Source organism: Oncorhynchus gorbuscha, linkage group LG22 (genome assembly GCF_021184085.1).
Source record: "Oncorhynchus gorbuscha isolate QuinsamMale2020 ecotype Even-year linkage group LG22, OgorEven_v1.0, whole genome shotgun sequence".
NCBI classification, from domain to species: Eukaryota; Metazoa; Chordata; class Actinopteri; order Salmoniformes; family Salmonidae; genus Oncorhynchus; species Oncorhynchus gorbuscha.
The window spans coordinates 12,856,673-12,868,786 of NC_060194.1; the positions used below are offsets into that span (position 1 = coordinate 12,856,673).

General features: G+C 40.7%; 1 protein-coding gene across 1 annotated transcript in view; it reads left to right on the top strand.

Moving 5' to 3' along the window:
• The window catches only part of LOC124009398 (dihydropyrimidine dehydrogenase [NADP(+)]), a 144,237-nt gene that overhangs the window by 49,655 nt on the left and 82,468 nt on the right, over positions 1 to 12,114 (top strand). The window contains exons 6-8 of the mRNA XM_046321200.1: positions 9,363 to 9,559; positions 10,036 to 10,117; positions 11,644 to 11,731. Of these exons, the coding sequence (XP_046177156.1) occupies positions 9,363 to 9,559; positions 10,036 to 10,117; positions 11,644 to 11,731 (367 nt within the window). The remainder of the gene's footprint in view (positions 1 to 9,362; positions 9,560 to 10,035; positions 10,118 to 11,643; positions 11,732 to 12,114) is intronic.

The following is a 12,114-nucleotide window of genomic DNA, read 5'->3' on the forward strand; positions in this document are numbered from 1 at the left end:
TTATGTTCTAAAAAAAAATATAGAAATCATGTGAAAGAATGTCACTATTTTCTTTGAAGAAAATATTACTTTGTATGAAGTCACTGAAATTGTTCAAACTGTAAAGATGAAGAGTTTGTATTTTCTGTATTGGTGTTTGATGCTAGTGTTTTTACTCTCAGTGTGTTCTGAGTGACAGTGTGTGTTATCTCATTGAGGGTTGTGCTTAGTGTTTGGCTGCACTGAGCGTGTTTTGAGCCATGTGTTAAGAGTTGTGTTGCTTGAAATGAGTTTTGCAGGTGATGTGAACTGTTTAGCTCAGGTGACTGTTGGTAGTGCAGACTGTAGTTAGAGTTTTGCACATGTGACTCCAGTTGTGCCCACTGTCGTTTAGCAATCGAAAAAAAATGTAATGTAATGATGGACTGTCATTTCTCTTTGCTTATTTGAGCTGTTGTTGCTATAATATGGCCTTGTTTTTTTAACCAAATATGACGATATTATGTATACCCCCTACCGTGTTACAACACAACTGATTGGCTCAAATGCATTGAGAAGGAAAGAAATTCCACAAATGTACTTTTAAGAAGGCACACCTGTTAATTGAAATGCATTCCAGGTTACCTTGTGAAGCTGGTTGAGAGAATACCAAGGTTGTGCAAAGTTGTCATAATGGCAAAGGGTGGCTATTTAAAGAATCTCAAATCTCATTTGTTTAACAGTTTTTTGGTTACTACATGATTCCATATTTGAGATTCTTCAAATAGCCACCCTGTGTTATGTCACAGTTTTGATGTCTTCACTATTATTCTACAATGTAGAAAATAATAAAAATAAAGAAAGAAAAACCCTTGAATGAGTAGGTGTTCAACAACTTTTGACTGGTAGAGTATATCTATTTTTATTTATTTTTTAAATTTTAAATATCCACACCACATACAAACATACGGATTCGATCAATAACTTACAGACGCACAAAAAACAACGAATCCATTTTCTCTGCCCAGACCTGCATGTTCATACGCCCTCCCTAGTGCCTGTGTTATTGTTTGGCACATGGCCTTAAATTGTACCAATTCGTATTTCTCTGTCGCCCATGCTATTTTATTTCAAACCCTTCAATAATAAATTATTCCATTTTTACATTGTGTTAATAATGATGGTGGATTGACTGATTTCCACGTTTTTAGTACACGTTTTTCAAGATGAGTGATGAGAAGAGAATCGTCCAGCCCATTGGGTATCTCACTACATCCCCCATAATGCCATGTCTTGAAATATGCAAACAGACAAATTAAAAAGATGTTTATATTGTAATACGTCTGACAACTTTCCAGCTCCGCCCATAACTTTTGGGCTTTATAGTATTCCCAGAAAGCATGGATTATCAAGTCATTATTAGTTTTACACATGACTCTGCGGTTGTGCTGTAGAATTTGTGAATTCTGTCTCTTGTATCATAAATTCTATACATTAGTTTATACTGGATTAAGCATACATTTTAATCAACTGTAATTTCGTTAGTTATGCTACAACATTCCCTCCATCTTGTGCCAACATCGGTTCCTTTTAATTTAGTCTTGGTTCCATAAATTAAAATAAAATAATCTAAGAGATTGTCAATTTGATATGCTCTCCGCAAGGTTTTGTATATCTTACCTATCTTACCTTTTCTGACTCAAAATAAGGTTGCTCTGATGTCCAAAAGATTTCAAAAATAATTTTCATGACATGTAACTTTTAAGTTACATGTATTATTTTAAAATGTCTACATGGGTCAGTCCAAAATTGCTTTTCAATTCTGTCATGGAAATAAATGTTTTTCCTGTTTGCAAGTCATTTGCGGTTTCTATGCTATTAGTTTTCCACGTGGACCAATTAATCGGTGAATTCTGAAAAGCAATCCAAGGATTGTTCCATAGGGTTGTGTTTTTAGAGAGTAATATTGGTTATTGTAGAATATGTTTCATTTTCTTCCATATTGTTATAGTGTAGTTAAATATGCCGTTGTTAATGTTCTTAGCTTTATCCGTTGAAAATAGACGCGTACAAATATTCTGGGGATATGCACATCTTCAATATGTACCGATTGTTCCTCTTTGGTGTATTCGACTATATGTCACAAGTTAAAGACTTGGGTAAGGAGTTGATACAATTCTAGAAGGCTAAAACCACCCTCAGACTTAGGAAGATGTAAAACGTTCCTTTTTATTCTATTAATTTTATTTTCCCATATGAAGTCTGTTATGACCAAGTATATGTCTTCGGTGGGGGAATTGGTATTACTGACAATAAATACAAAAACATTGAATAGGTTTATTCTACCTGTATGATTTATGTGAAGATTGTTCCATTTAATTGGAATACAGTTATATCTTTATACAGTGTATTTGTTGTCACTTAATAAGCATCCTAGGTATTTCATATTTTTTTGTGGTCCACTTATAGGATTGCTGTAGATCATGAGCTATTCTTCTTCATTTTCCTATTGCCATTACAGTTGAAGTCGGAAGTTTACATACACCTTAGCCAAATACATTTCAACTCAGTTTTTCACAATACCTGACATTTAATCCTAGTAAAAACTCCCTGTCTTAGGTCAGTTAGGATCACCACGTTCTTTTAAGAATGTGAAATGTTAGAATAATAGTAAAGATAATGATTTATTTCAGATTTGATTTCTTTCATCACATTCCCAGTGGGTCAGAAGTTTACATACACTCAATTAGAATTTGGTAGCATTGCCTTTAAATGGTTTAACTTGGGTCAAATGTTTTGCGTAGCCTTCCACAAGCTTCCCACAATAAGTTGGGTGAATTTTGGCTCATTCCTCCTTGCTCCTTGCTTGCACATGCTTTTTCAGTTCTGCCCACACATTTTCTATGGGATTGAGGTCAGGGCTTTGTGATGACTGCTCCAATACCTTGACTTTGTTGTCCTTAAGCCATTTTGCCACAACTTTGGAAGTATGCTTGGGGTCATTGTTCATTTGGAAGACCCATTTGCAACCAAGCTTTAACTTCCTGACTGATGTCTTGAGATGTTGCTTCAATATATTCATGTAATTTTCCATCCTCATGATGTCATCTATTTTGTGAAGTGCACTAGTCCCTCCAGCTTCAACGGCACCCCCACAACATGATGCTGCCACCCCGATGATTCACTTTTGGGATGGTGTTCTTCGGCTTGCAAGCGGCCCCCTTTTTCCTCCAAACATAACAATGGTCATTATGGCCGAACAGCTCAGTTTTTGTTTCATCGGACCAGAGGACATTTCTCCAAAAAGTACAATCTTTGTCCCCATGTGCAGTCTGGCTTTTTTATGGCGGTTTTGGAGCAGTGGCTTCTTTCTTGCTGAGCGACCTTTCAGGTTATGTCGATATAGGACTCGTTTTACTGTGGATATAGATAGTTGTGTGCCTGTTTCCTCCAGCATCTTTAAAAGGTCCTTTGCTGTTGTTCTTAGATTGCTTTGCACTTTTCGCACCAAAGTACATTCATCTCTAGGAGACAGAACGCATCTCCTTCCTGAGTGGTATGACAGCTGCGTGGTCCCATGGTGTTTATACGTGTGTACTATTGTTGGTACAGATGAACGTGGTACCTTCAGGCGTTTGGAAATTGCTCCCAAAGATGAACCAGACTTGTGGGGGTTTACATTTTTTTCTGAGGTCTGATTTCTTTTAATTTTCCCATGCTGTCAAGCAAAGAGGCACTGAGTTTGAAGGTAGGCCTTGAACTACATCCACAGGTACACCTCCAATTGACTCAAATTATGTCAATTAGCCTATCAGAAGCTTCTAAAGCCATGACATCATTTTCTGCAACTTCTGACCCACTGGAATTGTGATACAGTGAATTATAAGTGAAATAATTAATTGTATCATGCACAAAGTAGATGTCCTAACCGACTTGCCAAATCTATAGTTTGTTAACAAGAAATTTGTAGAGTGATTGAAAAAACAAGTTTTAAGGACCTCAACCTAAGTGTTTGTAAACTTCTGACTTCAACTGTATATTGATATTTTCCACGTTCATTTTGTATGCTGAGATTTTACAATATTCTAAAAATATGTTTAGCAAAGGGGCTTTGAATTTTCAATATTGGTCAGGTATACCCGGAGATTGTCTCTGTAAATTCATGTTTACCAATACAGATACCTGTTACAGGTCCTGTCTAAAAAAAAAATTCAAGTGGTCCAATTGCCAGAAGAAACATTGCTTCCAAGAACACCAAATCACAGTAGTTGTCACAGGACATCCCAGGTCAACAGTGTAGCTGAGTAAGGGACAGTGGGACGCCACAACATGATATCACTGATAAGCATCAATCTGGTATGATTTTGCAAAAAGATAGGCTTCGAGGAACATGACTCCCAAGTGATTACATTGCATTCAGTAGGGGAGAGATTAGCATCACACTATGGAAGCCTAGAGAAAGGCATCACGGACATGACTCCTAAGTGAATACATTGCTTACAATGGGGGAGAGATTAGCATCACACTATGGAAGCCTAGAGAATGGTATCATGGACATGATGCCGAAGTGAATACATTTCATTCAATGGAGGATGATTAGTCACGTGGCATGATGCTTAAGTCAATATAAAAAGATATGAGTAAAGGTATTGATGCATAGATGTGTGTAAAGGGAGTTAACATAAATCAGGACAATGCATTGAAGGCAAAAACGATGGTGATAAAGCTGCAATGGGTAAATTGGGGAAATACTCAGACAGACAGACAGACAGACAGACAGACAGACAGACAGACAGACAGACAGACAGACAGACAGACAGACAGACAGACAGACAGACAGACAGACAGACAGACAGACAGACAGACAGACAGACAGACAGACAGACAGACAGACAGACAGACAGACAGACAGACAGACAGACAGACAGACAGACAGACAGACAGACAGACAGACAGACAGACAGACAGACAGAATCAAACCAACGTTTATTAGTTGCGTAACACATCTGTCGGTTTTTATAGCTGTTCTCCCTCTCTCTCTCTCTCTCTCTCTCTCCATTTTCTAATCCCCTACTCCCGAGTGGTGCAGTGGTCTAAGGCACTGCATCTCATTGCTAGAGTTATCAAACCCTGGTTCAATTCCAGGCTGGATTACAACCGGCTGAGATTGGAGTCCCATAGGGCGGCGTTCAATTGGCCGGGGTAGGCTGCCATTGAAATAATTATTTGGGTGGGGGGGCTGGAATTGTTTTAAGAAGGTCATACCAAGGATAATTTAGCTATTGATTTTGAATTTTAAGCCCTTGAAGTATAAAAAATATATATATATTATTTGATACAAATGTTTTTTTTTATGTTGGGCCTTACTGCTATTTGCCTATACAAACACATTGAATAACAAATTCATTATATTTTTAATTGTTTTATTTATTTCACCTTTATTTAACCAGGTAGGCTAGTTGAGAACAAGTTCTCATTTGCAACTGCGACCTGGCCAAGATAAAGCATAGCAGTGTGAACAGACAACACAGAGTTACACATGGAGTAAACAATTAACAAGTCAATAACACAGTAGAAAAAAAGGGGAGTCTATATACAATGTGTGCAAAAGGCATGAGGAGGTAGGCGAATAATTACAATATTGCAGATTAACACTGGAGTGATAAATGATCAGATGATCATGTACAGGTAGAGATATTGGTGTGCAAAAGAGCAGAAAAGTAAATAAATAAAAACTGTGGGGATGAGGTAGGTGAAATGGGTGGGCTATTTACCAATAGACTATGTACAGCTGCAGCGATCAGTTAGCTGCTCAGATAGCTGATGTTTGAAGTTGGTGAGGGAGATAAAAGTCTCCAACTTCAGCGATTTTTGCAATTCGTTCCAGTCACAGGCAGCAGAGTACTGGAACGAAAGGCGGCCGAATGAGGTGTTGGCTTTAGGGATGATCAGTGAGATACACCTGCTGGAGCGCGTGATACGGATGGGTGTTGCCATCGTGACCAGTGAACTGAGATAAGGCGGAGCTTTACCTAGCATGGCCTTGTAGATGACCTGGAGCCAGTGGGTCTGGCGACGAATATGTAGCGAGGGCCAGCCGACTAGAGCATACAAGTCGCAGTGGTGGGTGGTATAAGGTGCTTTAGTGACAAAACGGATGGCACTGTGATAAACTGCATCCAGTTTGCTGAGTAGAGTGTTGGAAGCAATTTTGTAGATGACATCGCCGAAGTCGAGGATCGGTAGGATAGTCAGTTTTACTAGGGTAAGCTTGGCAGCGTGAGTGAAGGAGGCTTTGTTGTGGAATAGAAAGCCGACTCTTGATTTGATTTTCGATTGGAGATGTTTGATATGAGTCTGGAAGGAGAGTTTGCAGTCTAGCCAGACACCTAGGTACTTATAGGTGTCCACATATTCAAGGTCGGAACCATCCAGGGTGGTGATGCTAGTCGGGCATGCGGGTGCAGGCAGCGATCGGTTGAAAAGCATGCATTTGGTTTTACTAGCGTTTAAGAGCAGTTGGAGGCCACGGAAGGAGTGTTGTATGGCATTGAAGCTCATTTGGAGGTTAGATAGCACAGTGTCCAATGACGGGCCGAAAGTATATAGAATGGTGTCGTCTGCGTAGAGGTGGATCAGGGAATCGCCCGCAGCAAGAGCAACATCATTGATAAATAAAGAGAAAAGAGTCGGCCCGAGAATTGAACCCTGTGGCACCCCCATAGAGACTGCCAGAGGCCGGACAGCATGCCCTCCGATTTGACACACTGAACTCTGTCTGCAAAGTAATTGGTGAACCCGGCAAGGCAGTCATCCGAAAAACCGAGGCTACTGAGTCTGCCGATAAGAATATGGTGATTGACAGAGTCGAAAGCCTTGGCAAGGTCGATGAAGATGGCTGCACAGTACTGTCTTTTATCGATGGCGGTTATGATATCGTTTAGTACCTTGAGTGTGGCTGAGGTGCACCCGTGACCGGCTCGGAAACCAGATTGCATAGCGGAGAAGGTACGGTGGGATTCGAGATGGTCAGTGACCTGTTTGTTGACTTGGCTTTGGAAGACCTTAGATAGGCAGGGCAGAATGGATATAGGTCTGTAACAGTTTGGGTCCAGTGTGTCTCCCCTTTGAAGAGGGGGATGACTGCGGCAGCTTTCCAATCCTTGGGGATCTCAGACGATATGAAAGAGAGGTTGAACAGGCTGGTAATAGAATTATATGGAACAACAGATAGTCCCCCCCCAAAAGAAAAATCTGAAGGAAGTGTCTGTCCTTTATCTGAGAGATACTGTATAAGAAAGATTAGGAAACATTAGACATGTTTTTTAATATGTATTTAACCCCTTATTTTTGGCACTCAACAGTCTCCACATACTTCCATCCATTTTTTAAAAAACTGGTACCGGGGCAGTATCATCATTCCATAGAGGGGTCATAACCGTTTCTAGGCCAACCACTCGGACACTGCAGATGATCTTGCGAGAAGACGCCGCTCTCGCTCTGTCACCTTTCACCGCAGATGTGGAAGTGCGACATAGGTGGATGCGGTGGATTGAGATGCATGCGAAGCATAAAAATACACTTGATCTTTCTCTTAAACAGACAATGTTGTCCAATGTTGCAACAGTAACAAAGGGGACAGGTTTTAGCAGATACAAATATGAAAAATTGTAAATTATGAGACAAGTTTAGCCAAGGAGAAAACATTGAGCTATATAGGGTGAATGACAGGATCCTTCCTAGCTAGCCATGATTGGCTGAGATAATGGAGGGGTTGACCATGGAGATGGTGTGCAAAACATTTACATGTGATTTCTTAAAGAGATGGGTGGGTCGATGGTTTATAAGAGGGTGTGAACGATGCTGAATGGGCGTTAACAAAGCAGAGCTCTCTAGCTGTGATAACATGCGTATTGGTGAGAAGTGTAGGAGTCAGGCGCAGGAGAGCAGGGATGTCTGAGAAGCGTGTTTAATAATATAGTCCACCAATACGAAACGGCACAGACAAAAATCCCAAAACATTATGCTCTCGAATAATCAGAAACTCGTGCAAACACACGGAGACACTTTACATACACGTGCGTAATAGTGAAAAAACAACAAACATCAAATACAATCGAGCGCAATACACACAAGTCTAATCCTGCACGAATTACGGCAGGTAACAGGTGCCCTATATACCCACAGATATCAAAGCAATTGAAAACCAGGTGTGAAAAGGAACACAGACAAAACAACCAGAAAAAGAAAAAGGGATCGGTAGCCGAGCGCCGCCCGAACAGGGAGGGGAGTTACCTTCGGTAGAAGTCGTGACACTAGCACTCAACAAAGTCTTTCAAGGGGCTTTTTCTCCTACTTGTCTCCTAAAATAGTAACAAGATTATCACATTTTAAAGCAGAATAATGTCCCATGCTTCCTCCAATCACATTGTTCGAAATAGCATTTGCAGCTCAGCTTCTGAACATTTGTCATCTGTAAAAACAAGCATTTTAGATTTTTTTTCACGAAAGCCCCTTGTTGGGATGGGCTATTTCACATTAGCTTGATTATATTTCAAAGATGTCAACCAGTATTTTGTTTGTATTTTTGCCATAATATCTTACAGTAGACTGCTCCCTTCCATTCAGTGTTTGATCTAAATGCATTCTGAGAATATATTTTTTCCTTATTATTTAATAACATGTAAGTGAATTATGATTTATTACAGGCAACATACAAAAGTCTCTTAAAAAATATTCAATGCAATGTATTCACTTATGCATCATGTTCCTTGAAGCTCAGCTTTTAACAAAATCCTACCAGATGGACGCTTATAGTACCCATGTTCCCTAAAGGTACAGGAGAAAAATGCTTGCAGAATTTTTAAAAATACCATAAATACCCAAACATTCTGAAAATACACATATGCAATTTTGCCAACTTTGCTCATCCGATATGCAGGCTATTCAGCTCACATTCTGTAGCTGCACATAAATGATGCACCATTATCATAGTACCCACATAATAAAACTGCCATAGTGTGTCAGAGGTTCCCTGGAAAATAGAGTTATGATACTGTAAACTACTGCAGACTGGCTAGCATGGCTCAACACAGAACCACCATCGAGAGCATCAGTCCTCCATCTCAACAAGTAGCAGTGGGGTTAAAGATGGACTGTAATCATTTTGTTCAATTTCAACTTGTCAGTTCCTCTCATATCAAATGTCACATATTAATGTGCAATTCCTCTTTTGGAATGCCCCTCACACTAAAATCCCAGCCCACTCAGGGCTCTGACCTTTGTCCAATGTGACAACCATAAATGTCAAGTCCATATGAACTTCTTCCTGGCCTGTCAAACGGATAGTGGAAATGTTTTGTTTTCTTCTTCTTAAGACGTCGTTCCGTCATTTTTCATTCCAGGTTTTCAGCAAAATGGGAATTCCTCAGGTGCGGAACCCTGACCTGCCGCCTCCGGATGACATGCCGGAGAGCTTTCATGCCAAGATCGCTCTGATTGGTTGCGGCCCGGCGAGCATCAGCTGTGCCTCCTACCTGGCCAGACTGGGATATGACAACATCACCGTGTTCGAGAAACAGAAATATATCGGCGGCTTGAGGTAGCTGCACTTATTATTACTAATTTCCTGAGACTTAGGAATTGAATTAGATGTGAGTCTATCTGTACTGTTTGTGAGGTCAGGTGGAAATTGCAATACACTCTACTTGGAGCCACAGTCATGATGCTCACATAACACTTCTATAAGGATGACATCCTGTACATAAAGCCTGGTCATAACAATTCATGATGGAATACTGTGTACGCGTATGAACTCCTTATGCTGCTTCTACGTTAACTCAACGCATTATACGGGATGTGACCAATGGATGCACAATCCTGTTGGTAATTCTTTTACATTCAACCATTTTGACCCCGTGGCACTCCATTTAAGAGATAAGACCTTTGTACAAAAGCCTTAGCTAAGTTATCCAGTGGACCAGATATTATTTGTATTGATGATTTATTTACTTGATTGATAGCTAGTGATTAATAACTGGTAATATTTCACTTCTTCCTCTATTTTCTCTGGTGCAGTACTGCAGAGATCCCTCAGTTCCGCCTGCCCTATGAGGTGGTGCAGTTTGAGATTGAGCTGATGAAAGACCTGGGGGTGAAGGTAATAAGCCCACGGATCACGCACATGCATGAAAGCAAGCACACGTGCACATACGAATGCATGTGCGCATTTACACACACACACACACACACACACACACACACACGAAAGCACACGCACACACGTGCAAGAACACAAGCACACACGAATGCACACGTGTGCACAAACACCAATTCACCACACCTGACTGCTTACACACACCACCTCACCACACCTGACTGCTTACACACACCACCTCACCACACCTGACTGCTTACACACACCACCTCACCACACCTGACTGCTTACACACACTACCTCACCACACCTGACTGCTTACACACACCACCTCACCACACCTGACTGCTTACACACACTACCTCACCACACCTGACTGCTTACACACACTACCTCACCACACCTGACTGCTTACACACACCACCTCACCACACCTGACTGCTTACACACACTACCTCACCACACCTGACTGCTTACACACACCTCATCGCTGGGATACACTTGACTGCACGCACATTCACCCAACCACAGACACACAATGCTTACTCACACACAGCAGTCTCACTCTCACTGTCAAGAGCTATGAACCCTTCACCAGGAAAATATCAGTGACATTAATAACGACAATAGAAAGCCCTAAACAAACAAACAGGGACAGGGCAGAAGGAGACAATCAGAAGCCACGGTGGGGGAAGCTAAGTGACAAAGAGACTTCCTCCGGCGAGTGGCATCCATCTGGTCATTGTCTGAATGCCACGGCCTGGGAAAGGGCCAATCAATACTACTCATCCAGCTCACCTGACCATGATTAATTTGATTTATTCTTAATTGTTTATTTATTTGACAGGGTGACAGAGAGAGAAGGAGAAGGGAAGAGATTGAGAGAGAGAGAGAGAGAGAGAGAGAGAGAGAGAGAGAGAGAGAGAGAGAGAGAGAGAGAGAGAGAGAGAGAGAGAGAGAGAGATGGGGCAGGGGGAAAGGTGGAGAGGGAAAGGGGAGAAAAAGAAAGACGGACAGAGAAAGGAAAGAGAGACATGGGGAAAAGAAAGAGAGAGCGAGGGAGACAGCATTCCTTGAGGTTGGCTAGATCGAAGCGAAGGGATGGAGGGAGGGGAGGTAGATATTTATTCTTGTGTTCTGACCAATTACTTCAAGGCTTTATTCATCTCCAGAAATGAATCCCATTACGATGGCCTCTCAATTAATTTAATTGAGAGAAAGAGTGTGGGGGAAATGAGAAGGACTTCACTCTATTACACCAGTGACAAACACAAACAAATAGACCGCTGTTGTGACTGTGTCCTCTGTCCCTGTTCCATGTAGTTATTTAACCACAGATTAATGCTATCCGACCATTGTCCTATTGTCTTTGTACTTCTATTTCGTTGTGTTTATTTATTTAAGCTAGTTGTAATTACAAATGTCACTGATTACTAATTTACAGTAAGTACGGTAACTTACAGCTAATAATACAGTAGCAAATGCACAAAATCCCTAAAATGTCTAAGGTGCTATGTTTCTCCTCTCAGGTTGTCCTAGAGAAGGGACTGGGTATGAACGGGATGAGCCTGACCTCTCTGAAAGACGAGGGATTCCAGGCTGTCTTCATCGGAATTGGTCAGTCACTTGCATATATCATTTCTTACCTTACATACAATGTGTTGTGATCTAGTGTAGTTGTTGTGCAAAGCAACTCTCTTTTTTTAAGAGTAGGACGAATTACTCAAATTCAAAGACTTTCAGAGGTACAGTGCATTCAGAAAGTATCCATACCCCTTGACTTATTCCACATGTTGTCGTGTTACAGCTTGAATTCAAATAGATTAAATATATATTTTTCTCGCTCCCGTCTTCACACAATACCCAATAATGGGAAAGTGAAAATGTGTTTTTAGACATTTCTGAAAATGTATTGAAAATGAAATACAGAAATATCACATTTACATAAGTATTCACACCCCTGAGTCAATACTTTGTAGAATCACCTTTGGCAGCGATTA